A 16,668-nucleotide genomic window follows, 5' to 3' on the forward strand; every position below is an offset into this window, starting at 1 on the left:
TGGTTGAAATGCTAATTGCTTTTCAGCAGAGCTAAAGGCAGACAGGGGACCCTGTGCTTCAGAGAATGACACGCATTTTTTACCCCACTTCTGCGCTATTATCTTGCTGAGAATTATTCAAAATCTATTCGTAAAGGTAGCTCTTTTCCTAACCTTTAAAAATGTGGGAAATTTCTAAAGCTCTGAGCAATACCTCAGATCTGTTGGTCTGCCAAACCCATAACAGATGGCTGAATTAAGGCCATGTTAAATCCTTAATGAAGCAAAGCTTGAAACAATTCAGAACAGTAAGATATTGGACCAGTCCAGGATAAGTGACTCAGGAGAAGGAAGTTTCTTTTGCCCTCGAAAATGAGAATCAAAACTGTAATCTAACTAATAAATCTATGCTAGATACAAAATGAAATAATCAGAAAACCCCTCTTGGTATATAAAAAGATATTGTGGTACCATTCTAGAGGAAATTCTGTCTTCAGTTTGCTGAAAAATCCACAAGCACAAAAGCTGCAATGAACGTGGAAAGCATCCTCTCTGTTGTTTAATTTTGCCAGAGAAATTTAGCCTGTCAGATAAGCCTGTTTAAATAAGTACAACTTTATTTTAACAGCAGCTTTGCTCTGGGCTTACAAATTATTGCAGCAAAAGCAATTTGAACAACTTTTTTTTTTTCTTTTCCCCTAAGAAACAGAAATACAGCTGCTCTTAGGTAGACACAATTCTTGAATTTCTGGAATTATGACAAATGCCTACAATTGCCAGTAACCATTGATTTTATGATGGAGATGTTACACAGCATCTGAGTCTTAATACACACTGAAAGAAGCATCCAGAGACTGTGCATGCTTACTTCTAGTGGGGAAAAGTGAGATATTCACCATTACATACAACAGTGACTATAACTACACTGGCCAGTCCTGTAGAGTGAAAACGCAAGCACAATTCTACAAGTGAGTAAAACCAATCAATAGGTTTACACATGTAAAAATAACTATGCATGTGATTATATCTTTAAGAGGTCAAGGTCTCATACTCCCTGACCAAAGAATTTCAACATATTCTTTGTATTTTCTCTTGCCTACATACATTTCTCCGTTTCTTAGAGATCAACCTAACACCAAGAATGCACCAGAAGAGGCTGGCCAAGAAAGAAAAAAAATCAGAGAACAGGGTTATCCAGCAATAAAATTAAGCTAAATTGCATCAGTTACACTATCCTGAATAATAGCAATAGTCAGATATACAGTTTAATATTTTGATGATTTCAAAAATACTGTAGGCTAAAAAAACTTTGATGTATTTTAGACAGATTTTAATTCTCCCTTTCTTCAAAGTATGACACAATGACATATTTATCCATCAAGTTTTTGATGATATATTCTAAATTTAGTCTTGTCAAGCTTATAGACCATTGCCACATACTTTGAAAAATATAATAATTAATAATCACCTCATTGTTACCATGTTGTAATTCTGAACAACTATGGTAGCTCTGTAACAATATCAAAGGTGATTTGTAAGTCATCTATATTTTTCTCCCAAATTGACACAAATTGTTTGCACCTCATGGCAGAGATCCTTAAAGACCTTTGTAGTAGTAATCTTCTTTAGTGCTATACACAAAAGATATATATTTTCATAGCTTTTCCAATAGTTCAGTTTCAGTCATCATCATCATGTAATAAGTAAAACATGCATGTAAGCATTTTTAGAATTAAGCACTCCTATTTTTTAAAGGAGTTCCAAAAGTAATTACAAAAAACCCTGTAAGATGGTAACTTTAAATAACAAAATTCCATGTATACTAGAAATTCTAATAACAGGTTATGATTTAGACTTGATTCTGAAAATTTCATTCAAATAAGACTCCCAACAATTTCCAAGGGAAGTATTGTGCTCTAGGTTTGAATGCGTAAGGATCAATCTCATTCTCTAATATCAACTCTTTAAAACTCATCCAGTATCACTTTTCAGTCTTAAAATTGCTGACTGCACAAATAAACTGCTCAGTACTTCTTCTTACAAAAGCACATATAATTTTTCCCATTGATTTCTATGTGACCAGGACAGAGATCACAATTACAAGCTAATAAGCACGTCCTCCTATTATCAATGTTAATTAGTTCACTCAGATGCAAATTTAGTAAATACTATAGATTTCTTCATGTAAAGCTATTAAAAAATAGCATATTAGAGACCTTGTAACACACAGATCTGTATATCAGAAATCAATAACAACATAAATATTAGTAATAATAGCGAACTAGGAATCAAAAATTGTACACACTTAAAATATATTAGCTTTTACATTACAAATATTTGGCTATTTCAAATCTAAGCCTGATGTGCCACAGATTATTTTACTTCCTGAGGAAGCTGGTTCTCCTTTCCACATGGAAACAGTGAGTACATTCACTAGGAGAAAGCTTGTTTTAGGCTTAAGTGACAGAGAGACTAAATATATCACATTCTACCTTCAGTTATGAAACTGCAGATTCTCAAAATGCCTAGTATTTAACTGAAAGACTCATTCTGGAAGATGTGTGTGAAGTGTTATCAGAAAAAAACACTTTTGGGTGCTATATAATGAATAAGATGTTTTAAAATCACATGTTATTTCACGTCTGCACTATAAAGCAATTAGAGACTCATTAAAAACAAAGATTTATGTTTTGCAAGTAGTTCCCTATACATTTGATCTTAACCTTATCTGGGCTAGCCAGAGTGAATTATGCAATGTCTTATGCACAATCAGCATATCAAAAGCAAGAAGCAGAAGCAGTATTTCTAACTGTAATCACTTACGTGTCATATTTTAATTATTAACATGTTTAAAACTCATTCCGTATCAGATGATTACTTGAAAATTCATTTTTACTTTTAACTCACTCCCCTTTGCAATACACAACGTGTATGCAGCCCCTTCACTTCTTTTACTCCCACCTAGCTTAAACAGTCAAATGAATGCTTTGTGCGTTTTTCGAGAGTTAAAAACTGCCAGCTAGGATGCTTCATCCTGATGTGAGCCCCTGAGAACAGGAGCTTTCCATTGGAAAGACTATTGTCTCCACCTGCCCTGCTCTGCAGAGCAGAAAGTGGACCTGCTGGAACAACAGAAACCTTAGGAGACTCTTACTATCCTGCAGCCACTCACGGGTGAGCGACGCGTTCGCTGTCTGCTGCCGGTTAAACTCTCTCCCTGTTGCAACAGGTGCTGCTTGGTGGAACCCTCGACCTGGACAGCGAGCATCTCCCTGGCTGACACAGGATGCTTCCAAAGCAACGACCACCTCAAACAGAGAGACAAGAAACTTACCTAGACCCAGGGACATGGACATCCGCGTCTTCTGGACTCAGCCAGCCGCCTGCACACTCTCTGTCACTCACGCATTATGCATTCCCCTCTCCTACTCCTCCCTCTGCTCCGCGCAGCGTCCAGCACTCTCCTCCCTCCTCCTGACACCCGCTGCCTTCCCACTGCTCTGGAGATAAAAGGGGGTGGGATAGAAGAGGACAATTTTTCTTTCGAAACCCAGCAGTGACTGACCTCACGCTGCTGCGGTTGAGACAGAGCTAGCCCCTCCATTTACTGCCTCGGCAGTTCTTCCACTTAGCTGGGGCTGTGCTGTTTTATTGTCCAAGGCAGGAAAACCGTCAGGTTTTATTGCTGGATTATGGCAGATTTGTGACTCAAACCTTCAGCTGCACCAAGACATGCAGCTCGTCTTAATTCACAGCAATTCAGTGCTCGGCAGGGAGAAACAACTCCCGGTCCTAGATCAAGCGTTCTGGACTTGGTAATTTTTTTCTAATTAATAATGAATTCACATGTTGTGGTCCAGGGAAAACCTGAGCCAGGGCAGAGGTACAAAGACACAAAGGTGGCACTAGGATCTTGCTAGTGTTGGCCCCCAAACTCCCCAATCCTCCCACTTAATGGTAAACAAGTGTCAAAAGTCCTACTTATCTTATAAATGCTGATGCATCTAAGCACCAGAGCATAGAAAACAATGAATGTGGATGGAATTTTGCTTAGTCCCATTTACAGAGTCTTAACTGTGTTTCCAGAACCTGTGAGATAGCTGCTAGATCTTAAAAAGTGGAAATGCTATTGCAAACAAATGCAACAGCAGCAGCACTATTTCATGTAGCCGAATCCAGTCAGACCCATTAACCCTGCCATACTCCCTGGATCTCTTACACAAACCATTCTATCCAGTTATTGTTTTGGTTTGTTTTTTTTTAAAAAGCGCTGATTCCAGCAGCAAGAAAATCCACTCCCAATACACTCCTGGTCTACAACAGTACACAACCACATATCAGCTCCTTTGAGCTTGCTGGATCTTGTCATCTTTTTTGGTCCCAAATCCTGAGACCTTTCTGTCAAAACAGTATTCCTAAATAGCTCCAAAAAACATGCGTCTGACAGAACTTGGTGCCAAAAGAATCAAGGAAAGGAAAGGTTAAACACAAAATAGGATTCCACCCTGAATGAAAGCAGAATGATTTTTACCTTTGCTACAGTTTACTGACAAGTCATGCATTTCAAATGAGTCTTTGCTTTGTTTTTAATTTATCTGAAGCATGTGGAAAACGAAAGCACAGTGATAGAAATCACAGAGAGAAAGCAGTGATTCTCTTAGAGCTAATATAGAACAGAAGTATTAGGGCCAAAAAAAATACAGGATTTAGAAGAGTCTATGCATTCTGATGGCATGGGTCTGGTCACTACATCAACACTGTGTTGAGTTATAGTGATCACAATTTGGGACTGACGTGAACAAACAGGAGAAAGCAAAGAAGATACTAGAGAATGATGAAAAGTTTGAAAAGTTGCTTAGTAAAAGACTCAATGACCTCAAGAAGTATTTTGCTTATGAAAGTAAAGGCAGTGCTTCAAAGCAGTCTAAATGAACCACGTAATAGCACGGGATGAACTAGACTACAGCTAACTTTTGGATGATGACATTAGGTTAATGTTGGTTAAGATGAATCTCTGGATTTACTCTGCATACAGCTACATAGAAAATGAACATTGCTACATACAAATCTGCAGTTTAACAGACGAAGGCATAGATGATCTGATATGTAGATGCAGAAGACATTACTAATCAGAATAAACAGTCCACTGGAATGACTCACCAAATATCACGATAAAATATCTCTTTTAAAAAACAAATAAACAAGTGCATTTTTTTCTTCTAAAGTGCTATGAGGTGCACCTAAAAGGAATTCAGGTATGTGTGTATGATAATCCCTGTGATATGTCTGATCACCTCCTGTGTTAGTCCACCTGGGTTTATTTATTAATATATTTTTTGATCAATACTTCATTATGCATTATTCCCATCCACCTGCTCCAGCTTTTCTGTGCCCGTACTATTAGCTGCTGAATTTTGCAGTAGAGAGAACTTAATGTAGGAGCATAAGTAGTATGCTTTTCAATACTATACCCTTATTACTCTCCTATCTCAGCCTCACACCTAGATCCCATGTTGTTTTACCTCTCTGGATCAACAGGTTGAAAGAACAGCTGAGGTATAAGATTCCTTTTATCTTTTATTCTCTAAAGTAGTTTCAGCTTATACAAATTACTTCATGCTGTCCTTCTGTCACCCAGTTTCTCTGGGAAGTTTGGCTCCTACCAACAGCTATCAAGCTGCTCAGTTATAAGAGGAGCTGCCTTAATCGTCGCCAGTTCTCAATTACAGCAGACCTGAGCGCATTAGATGTTGCTAATTACTGACGTAGAAAAACAAAAGGAGAGTGAGAACTCGGGCTGAGGCTGGCTCACTAATTCACATGGGCACTTTTGTGGGGTCTTTCAACAACACTGCATCCAGATGCAAAACGACTGTAGCATTGGCTCCTCCCTCCCACTCTGTTCACGATCCCTGAGGATTTTCTGATTTTGTTTTTGTCATACCACTTCAGAGACCTGTGCTTCCCTTTGTTACGTGATGAGATGGAGCTCCCGTGGGATTTTTTTTTTGTCAGTGGTGCTCCTCAATCAGCTGGAAGGTTGTTGGTGATTGACATGGGACACTCCGCCATGCACTTTTAACAACTCAGCATGCCACTCACACAGCACTCTCGGCCCTGGCAAATGTCAGGGATAAACAATCAGGGCCTGGTACTGGACCCGCAATAGATCTGGCATTGAGCAGAACTATGCCTCCAGGTCAGCCTTAAATTCTCCTTTCAATAAAAGGAGTAAATAAGGTGTACCAAGTACAGCCCCCTCCATTCGCTGTTTGTTTGCATTTCCTTTGTTTGGAATTCATTAAAGCTCTGCAAGTTAAGAAATGGCTCTGCGGTGAGTAAACCAATATTGAAAGCAGCAGCAATAGAATCAATGGACCCCAGTTTGTTTGTTTGTTTTGAAATCCTGCCTTTTCCCTTTATTGGCATCATCTGAAAGGAAAGACCAAAGAAGAGGGAGTTAGAAGAACAAACAAATCCCTAAGAAGGAAAGCAGGACTTAGTAAGACAAAAAAAAATCCAAACAAAGGACTTCGGAAGGGAGTATTTTCTCTTCATGTTTAAACTTGTGTTCTACTAAGATTTTTGTGTTGCACGGAGGCTATTTAGTTTTCAGTCACAGGTGTTGCAGTCTTAATCTACCAACATTAGAAAGCAAAAACAAATGCTTGTAATAAATTTTTCTGAATATCCATAAATGCCACTAATATTGAGATTTGTTTTTTTTGTAGCAAACAATGAGCCTGAAAATTTTGAAATTTGAGTCCTGCACAAATTTCCACATTGCTCTGCCACCTTTTCTGAAGCAGACTGAACTACTTAGAACAAGGAACAATAAGCATGTGCATAGCTCTCTCATAGATCAAACCATAATGAAAACACACCAGACACAAGATACCTTTGCTTCTTTCCTGTTTAATGAATCATTTCCAGTATGATACAGCAATTCAAAAAAAGAACTATCATCCAACTGATCTTGTTGTCAATAGCTCTACTGTATAGGCAGAAAGCTGGGGCTGATCTTGCTCCTTTCTTCATAGAATGATCAACAAGATACAGATTATTGTATTGCAAGAAATTTGCTTGGGTTTTGATGGGTTTTGGGTTTTTGTTTGAAAAGTGGATGTTGTTTGAACGATGGTTTGTGAAAGGTGAGCATTTCTGCGAGACAGACCATTTTAAAGAACATTACAGACCACCACAAGCACTTACATTCTTCCCTGTGCAGCTGTAGTTTGATATTTGATTCTGTACAGGCAACTGCTTCGCTGATGTCTGGGATGCATTCCCTATGTTCTTATTACTGCTTCTCGATGTGATTCACACTAAGGAGTGGATCTAACTGGCAAGAAACTGAAAGAAATGGCAGTCAGAACTTTAGAATATGGCTTTGGCAGCATAATGTGGAAAGTCATGCTTTGATGGAGAGCAGAGCTGACCAAGACTCACACCCAAAAGGTGTATTCAACTCAGAACCCAACTAGTCTGTACTACCAGGCTCAGGACCACTGTCCCACAGCTGCTTATGATCACGCTTGAGTCATCTGCTCTTCAAAATGTGAAAGGAGGTTCCTGATCACTTTCCTGTTGCCACCTAGCTGCGCTCTCTGGAGACTCTCATCCAGCTACCCCATGCTGAAGAAATGCACAACCACTGTCAGGTATCACCTGATACTTCTTCAGCAGTATCAGGCACTTGCACAGATCTCTTTCCTGAACTGCTCCACATCCTTCCTGATGGGCTGGGAATACTCTGATTTTAAAATCCTGCTTTTACTATGTAGTTTCCTGGTGAATAAACAAATATGTGCAACAAAAAAGCACAAAGTAGACAAGTACAAACAACACTAAAATCTGAGAAGACTGAGTGACAGAATTGGAATATTATGCTTCTGGCTCAGCGGTTTATGCCCAGATTGGTTAATGTGCAGATGTACACAGATAAACTCAGGTTGTGATCCTCTATTTTCCAAAGACGTCCAGGATAAGAAACCAAAAAATGAGAACTTCCAAGGAGACTGTGTTCTTTTTCAATGGACAAACTTTTATTTATCCTTCATGTGATCAGCATGGTGAAGGTCAACCTTTTTATGGTACACCTCCTCATAATGATAAAGCAGGCTGATATTGATACTTAAAGAGAGCTTTTGACTGCTGTTTTTCCTATTCAGGAAAAAAGTCAATGTTCCCTGGCATCTGCTCATAGGAGGTTGCTACACTTTAATACGTTACAGCAAATATGCTATTCCTATAATGTTTTTATTACTGAACTTAGTGACACATTCAACAAGACTTTCATTAAAAATGAGACCACCTTCAGAAAATGCTGGTTTATATATGCTGAAGCATAAACCCCAGAAAATTCATGAGAAAATACTTTTTTTTTTTCCCCCAATTTACTGCATCTCAAGTTGGGTTGATTAAGCTTCCGCATGCAATTTTGAATTCCTGCCCTTTTGTGTCATTATGATGGCACAAAAAGAATGCCATCTCTAAAGAGATGGTTTGGTCTTACAATGTTCAGTGTCACCTTTCAAACCACAGTAGATGCTTAACTGGTTTTTAGGTCACATGGAGAAACAGCAAAACATGAACTTTGCAAGAATCATCTGCCTGCTCCTCTTATGAAGTTATTGTTGCTAAATAAAGTTGCAGTCTTGTTTCTTCCAATCACGTGTCCAGCTCTTCACCTGTGTCATGTCACTGTCCATGCAGATAGCATGCAGCAAATCAGCTTTCTCATAAAAAGTCCACCAAAACACACAACTTCAGAGCATGTCAAGCACTAGACTGTAAACTCAGAAAGAATCCAACGCGTCTTTTTCTGAAGGAAAAACAAAATAAAAATATTTAAAACTCTCCATAAGCTATTGCATCTAGATTGCTTTGAATTTCACAATCCTCAGAAAGTATTTCAGACTAATAAAGATAAAAGCAAAAGGGTTTCAGCTGCTGCGTGCAATTTCACTTGCTTGCCCAATTCATATATAGGTATTTTGTTGGCTCCAAACGAGGAAAAATCTACTTGGAAGCATGAATAACTTACAGTTTTCAACTTCAGAGATGACTCTTTTCTGAAATTCTTTAAGTGAAACACTGAAGTGTTTACTCATATGTTCCTCACTCTTCTCCCTTGAGATATTACTTGAGTAAGTGTGAAATTAAATACCCACAGTAAATGCAAACTTCTAAACCAAAGCTGTAAAGGCCAGAATTTCTGCCTCAGAAGGAACTATCCTCCACGTTTACGAATTTGTTTTCCTGGCTGTGAGGAATCCTGGGACCCACCCTTGCTGTACAATTGTGGCTACAGAGGGGCACTGGAACAGCTAAGCATTCTAATGCTGAGACAGTGATCCTGCGGACTGTCATGCTTGTAGAGAAAAAGACCCCAAAGCTAACAGCAGCTAATACAGAGGATAACATGAGCTCTTTTCAGAGCTGGTCTGCAAGGGAAAAAAGACACAAGTACCCCCAATACATCTGCTTTCAGTTTCATTTACACTTTGTCCTGAACAAAGCGTAAGGCATTCAGGATTTACTTATCTTAATGTAATGCTTGATCTGCAGCATTTCTAAACTAATGACATAATTGTATGTCATTACTTTTTAATGTTTTTAAAAATGTGACATCTTTGAACTTACATGTTTATTACCCTCCTCTTCCCTGTGACACCTGAAATTGGAGTACATTAGATGCAAGAAGGAAAAATCAAACCACTTAACTATGTTGTACTGCAAAGCACACTAAAACAACTGCATGTAGAAGTTCTACAAGTGATTTTGTTCAACATCTAGGTATTGCAGAAATCCACATTCATGCAGTCACTTCATATAAAAATATTCCCAGAAAAACACAGCCTTTTAATTTATGGCACTGCAAATCAAAAGTGAGAGGTGGTTCAGACATGAAATAAAAGGTTTCCAGGAGAAATTGAAATACAAAGGAGAAAGCATCGAGTTGATGCATGTATACAGCATAAACCAATAAAATCCACATTATTTAAAATCCATATAAGATCAGCTAACTCAGTCTTTTAAAGTTGTTTCCAGTTTATGCTCACCATGTGTGGTGGTTCCCTGCGGTTTGTTGTTTTACTTCAATGGCAGAGGGAGGAAACCAACAAAGCTCAGTAACCATTCTGCATAGCACAACGTAACCATGGAAGCATTTGTCCACTTGTCAGAGCCCCTCCGGAACGATTCAGCCATTCATTTCATTGAATCAATATTGAAGCTTTTAAGATTTATTACTTGAGGGTAGAGGAAAACTAATAAAGCAAAATTCCTTGTCACTTCCCGTTAAATACATCTTGTCACAGTGGGCATATTAATAACCTGTAAACACTTTACTGATGTTGTGCGGGCTACGTTACTGTCTCTCCTTTAGGAGGGATTATTCGTAATGTATTTGCATTAACATGCCTGATACTCACTGAAAGAACTTAAAGGTTTCTGACACATTCTGCTGTCCTGTATAGAAGCTGAATCGAAGGGAAAGACAAAAGTTGTAAGAAAACAGAGGTGGAGGGAATCTGTTTTAAAATTCATGAAAGTGCTCCCATCAAAGAGTTTCTATGTCTGCTAGATCAGTCTCTTACTTATGTCATGAACCAGACGTCTGTAATCATACTTCAAATGCTTAAAAAAGTTGAATGGGATCATTTATTTTACAAACACCCTCATATTTGTTACAATACGATTCAGTTATCTAAAAATGACCAAGATAAAGGTAAAATTGAAAAGAGTACATTTTGTATGAAAACCAACCATTTCTTCAGATCTATACTGATTAAATATACTAATTACAGATAACTACAGTACATGATGATAAATCCTTTTTAATCAGTTTTATGCTGAAAATTAGAAAGAAAGCATAACAAGATGTTTACAACTACAATATTGTTACTATTACTAATATCAAGAGCAGAGAGTATTAATTCAACAGTTTAATTTGTACTTGCATGCTGTTACTGGTGAAAATTGAAGGCACTTTAAACACACGGTTCAAATATTTATAAATATAGCAGGCCATTATATGAATGCCACACCTGCTCATATTGAAGCTTTTCAAGACTCTGAATGGGAACCTTTACCTGCTCCTGCTCCCAACTCCCTTCTGCAATCCCACTCCCTTTTGCAAAAGCTGTTCAGCATACCCCACTGCTCCAGCTGTGAGGGGCTTAAAACAAAGGATAAAAATAATGCTAGGATATTCCAGACAACTCCCTCGCTTGCCTACAGGCCTCTCTTCACGTGAGAAGAACAGCAGATGAAGAGGCTGAGGAGCTGGCAGGACTGTCTGGCTGTGTCGGGGCTCACACAAGGGCACCTTCCCACTCAGCAGAACAAACATCAAAGGATACGCTGACAGCAAAAGCTTTTCTCAGTCGTAGCTGCAGGTAGCAATGCACCAGTACAGAGCATGTCCACAGCAAAAATTCGTGTGCCAGTGGGCTTGTAATGAGGAAAAATCAGTGAAGAGGAAGCCATACCTCTGTGGTTGCGCCACCAGTAAAGGTGAACTCTCAGTACCAAGGAGGACAGAGAGAGCTTCTGCCACAGCTGAAATCTCCACGGTACCATATAACACACAGCTTGATGGAAAAACCATCAAAAGCCTTTAGCTTTTACTTCTGAAATTAAAAAGAAGAGTTTACTAGAGTGGCAAAAACGCAAGTATTCTACATTCATGAAAAAAAAGTATTGAATAAGCACCCATCCTGGTACAATAGAAACTCAGTCAGTACCTAAATAAAAAACTAAATCATTATGCAGGTTATGGAAAAGGGAACTAGAGAGCAGATACTTTAAATTATACTGTATAAATTATAGAAGATTAAAGACATAATGGAAAACCACTGAGTTGGCAAGACTACAACAAGTTTAAATAACTGTGTTTTAGATGTCTGTAATTATCAATTCCAAAGATACAAAAGGCAGTTTAGACTATAAATGCAGCCTGACAACAAACCTTACTAAAAATAATGTATAGGCTGATATGGGATTTTGCTTATAAGGCGGTAAAAGAAATGAATGGAATAAACATATGATCTTATACACAGAGTGTATACATATATATCTTACACATATAGTATATTTTGGTTTAATTCTAAAAGATAATAAATTTAAATTACAGTAAATGTCCTGGTATAACAGAACTGGATAGTTAGAGGACTTACTTTTTAATTGCACTGCCATACAGTAAAGACATAGTGCTGTGCCGTAAAATGTATTAAAAGCTAGCTGATAGATCTCAAAAAGCATTCTCCAGTAAGAGATTATGAACAAAATATAAATTTCATCATAAAAAAAATGAAATACTTCTATCATATAATTCAACAAGGTCGACAAACGCTCTCATCACAGCTGGATGCTTGTGATGTTGATGTTAGCAGAAATGACAGTGTCATGATGATATGGCTCACCTGATAAGCTGGTTCCATTAAAAAAAGCCATGTTAACACTGCCAAACACCTTCAAAGCTAAGATACAGGTTATACCTTTCAAATAATCTTCCGGATCATTTGCATCTGAAGAAACTCCAGCAGAGAAGCAGCTCACCATAAGCGTCCAACGTGATGCTATGACTTGGAAAAAAAAAAAGAGTTAGTGTGATCAGTGGTAGATGAGGGACAAGCAGCTGGGGTGGCGGAATAATTTACCTTTGTATGAAGCATTAATGGGGTGGATAGTTTGCATAAACCTCTGGTATCCACATTTTTTTAAAAAAAGCTGAAACCACATGATGAGACAAACAAACCAAACGCTCAGAACATGAGAGTCAGAGAAAGTGGAGAGCAAAAGTAAAAAGCTCTGAATATTTAATTTGCTAAAAAAAATTAAGAAGTTGACTACAGTGCAAAAATTCCTTCAGAGAAAAAATCAAGACAAACACTAAAATGGTTCCTTAATTTACTCAGGGAACAACTGCTACTGGACTTCCAGGAATACAGCTTCATCCAGATAAAATTGGAAGGAATTTATGACAATCTTAAAAAAAAATACTGTTATTATATTACAGAAACTCTTGTTCATCTGTACAGGTATAAGAATTCAAAAACTTACAGCAAAATCTTTCTGTGAGTAATACGAGATAAATTTTCTAGAGACTGCATTTTTGCACACTGTCTTTACCACAACTGAAAGGTTGGTAGATTTTCATTAGGTAGATTTTCTTATTCAGAGGACACCTGAGCTCAGCAAAGTAAAATGTAAATCAGAAGCCAACATGCATTTCTTTACAGATTTTTTGAAAACTAAATTATCGAACAACCAATGCACCCTACTGGCTGTATTATGGAAGGTATACAGCATCTTTCTATAATCAATACCTATTAAAATTAAATAAAATTATTTTAAAAATAAGCAATTCCTGTTGAATAACCAAAGGGAAGTAGCACATACACGAAACACGAAATCTGGAAGTAGCCACCTCTATCCAAAGACAAATTTGAATTTGTTCTCATTAAACAATTACATTTTGTGGTCATTTCTAAGTCAGTTTAGAGTGAAACTGTTGTAACTTAGCTAATTAAAACAGGTTTCTGCTAGTTTTGAGGACGAAGGACCAGATTATAGTAATTAGAGCTAAATGTCGGCATGCAAGTTATTTCCACTGGAGAACAGACTACTGGGCAAGTGTCTTCAGATTTGGCATTTGCTTCCTGTACATTTCTGTAGTTCTCAAATAGTTCCTCTTACTACGCTTTACACATCAGACACTGCTTAATAACTTCACGCTTCATTTGGACTCCATTCAAGCTACAGATCCACCTTGACATTACTATTTCTTGCAATTTTAGTACTATTGTCAAGTACCAAGCAGGAAAGCAGAGACAAACAAAGGCTGTATATTTATTTCTGTGTGAATCTTTTAACAAGCCGTATTCATGCCACTCAAGAAGTTAAAATACACATTTGTATACTTGGCACTAGCTGTCTAATTGCAAATTTAGTCCTGTGGTCAAGAGTCATAGAATGACTTAAAGACTTGCAAAAACAGCGGTGGCATATGACATGTACGTAATCTCCTGACAGAATTTTTATATTTTTAAATTAAAAATTACTAACACTTTATATCAGCCCTTCAACATCTCCTTTACAGTTCCTTCCTCCTAAATCCTTAAGATTTTTTTACTATTCATACGTATATACTTAACTCCCTAGCTCTGATCAAGCCACACGAGATATAACACGACCAAGGGGGATGTGGCAGAGATCCCCACGGTTGCTCTTGGAATGCCACGGAGTGATTAACATTGACCCTGTTGCTCACCAAGAATGCACTATTAGGATATGCAAAGTAACTTACACGGGGATGGAGAAAGGCTGTATTCCTATTAGCATTCATGGGAGCTGTGCAGCTACAGTCTTGTTCATCAAGTTTGGAATATACCCTTTTGTTATTGATGGGAAAATGTCACTCGTTATAAACGGTTACACACAAGGGTGTAGCAGGGTCAAAGAAAACTCCAACACTTTCCTCCCCCACTCTAAGGCAGAGTGCTGCTTCAGCAGTTCTTTTCTGACCTGGTGGTACACCTCTTTAGATAAAAGAAACGGTGAAAATCCCCGCCCTGACCTTCCCTGCAGCCTCACCACCCAAAGATTAAAGAAAACCTCCAAATGGATATGCCATTAGTGGTGTATGATGGGATGATCATCAGACACTGCTGCAGGCATCACTATGTATGAAGTCTGCCTTCAAACTCCTCTCTCCAGGTCCACCCACAGCTCTGACAGGTCTCATAAAACAGTCTTTCAATGGCATGAATAGGGTCTGAGTCATCAGTTTCCCAGCTACAGACAACCACAGTTGCTTCACTTCTATTGATGAAAGCTTCCTTTAAAAACGAAAACAAAACTGCTTGGTGCTGCAGATATCCTCTGCCATATGTGGCAAGGAACCCTTTAAGAGATGGAATTCTCATTCACTAAGTTGTAATTACTTTTACTTGAGATCCCATGAGAAAACTTGGGGTTTATGGAAAATTAGTTCCATTTTGTCCTGCTGGAAATACAGTTGGTGGAAGAGTCAATTTACTTGCATTTTGCCATTCCCAGAAACACATAAAATCATTCAGGGACCCCTACAAGAACATTCACGCATTTGTCCTGAAATCTGACAATCCAAGCCTGTCTTTGTTGTGTTGCAGCACAAGCTCTGCATCTGACCCGTGATAAAAATAGTAGGCTTATTTCTGAGCAGGCTTTGATTGGGAGGATGCTATGAAATACTGTAAAGAAAAGAAAGTATCCCTAGTTAGGCTCCCAAATGGTTTAGAAATAGTCTCCTCACTGGTAAGAAACTTTGGTTTGAGGGAAGCCTAATTACAGTTGGCACCTACAGCAATATTTTAACAAAGAATAACAAAGTCTGAAAATTCACTTCCGCTAACTGTGCCCAAACACCTGCTGGAAGGAAATCATGTTCACATGTTACTACTGTTCCAAGCTTCTCTGCAACAGGCTGCAATGAGATCTTCCTATATCCAGCCAGTTCCTGTTTTATGTTTACTGCTGATTTATGCACCTGAGAATATGATCTTTCATGCAAACACTCTCTAATTTAGAACACAGAACTTCTGTGCTCTTGATAGAACATTTGTGCTGACATGTACTGCTTCTCTTGTGGATGCTGTGAGGCTAGGAGGGGCTAGACAGCCTTAACAATACCTTTAATTTTACCTGATTCATTCCCCATGCACAGCAGAGCCCTATTTTAAGGTAGACACTGAAATACATATATTTATTCTACAAAATTAGCTGAAACACTGTACCTTGTTAGCTTATTTTACAATGCCAGGAGAGATGGCTTCAATCTTCTTCAGCTTCTGTGGGTGAGAAGCGTGACACTCAACAGAGCCACACAATCACTAGCTCTTACATTTATGTCTCCAGACTCAAGTCATTTAATTTTCAAAATTAAAATCATAAAAGAATTCTGGCTTTGTTAATACCCAACACCTTTCTCACTGGTTGCTCAGGGAAGTCTGAAAATATTGCATAATGAAGTTCAAAAACAAAAGGAAAAAACACTCCCTCAGCCATGCTTAAAACTTGTTTATTATTTTAAGATTTAATCTGTTGGGGAACCTTGCAAAAGCATTGTCTTCAGCAACAATGCAATGATTTGTTACAAACATACTCAAACCTAACCTTCAAGCTGTCAGCTGTAATAAATGTCGTAGTTTCTCCTGCTGCAATAAAAAGTTCTTCTAAAGCTGTGTCAGACGAAATCTGTGCTAAATTTACTCATTAAATCAGAAAGCCCTTCTATTAGTACTTCAGCAACTGCTGCCAGCAGCTCTGAAAACGACTCTACTGAGGAAGGAAAGGTGAAACATCTGTAGGGCTTAGATTATGGTTTCTCCCTTGCAAAAAAAACCCCAAAACCCACCAGGAGGAGCTGAACACCTGTAACTCTGCAGCACTGGCCCTGACATGGGGGGACAGGTCTGAATGGGTAAAAAGAGAAACTGGGGAGGAACTTCTAAGAGAGCAACAATGCAGTTCTGAGCCAGGCGGAGCCAGAAGGTGACAGACACCTTGCTGAGCAGCTGCATACAGAGAGGGCTCTTGGAAGAATCATTTTACTGCCTCCCCCTCCAAAGTATAACGAGAGCTCCGTACTGAGCACACTCCATCCAGAAATGGAATCATAGAATCGTAGAATAATTCAGGTTG

The 16,668-nt window shown here is 38.4% G+C and overlaps 1 protein-coding gene across 1 annotated transcript in view; it reads right to left on the reverse strand.

Moving 5' to 3' along the window:
* LOC104267442 (G-protein coupled receptor 98-like) overlaps positions 1–3,335 on the reverse strand; it is a gene marked incomplete at its 3' end in the record, with an annotated part of 77,712 nt that extends 74,377 nt beyond the window's left edge. Inside the window, exon 1 of the mRNA XM_009877259.1 lies at positions 3,134–3,335. Coding sequence (XP_009875561.1) covers positions 3,134–3,335 — 202 coding nt within the window. The remainder of the gene's footprint in view (positions 1–3,133) is intronic.
* Between the last annotated feature and the right edge of the window lie 13,333 nt (positions 3,336–16,668).

This window comes from Apaloderma vittatum, unplaced genomic scaffold, assembly GCF_000703405.1.
Source record: "Apaloderma vittatum isolate BGI_N311 unplaced genomic scaffold, ASM70340v1 scaffold19239, whole genome shotgun sequence".
NCBI lineage: Eukaryota > Metazoa > Chordata > Aves > Trogoniformes > Trogonidae > Apaloderma > Apaloderma vittatum.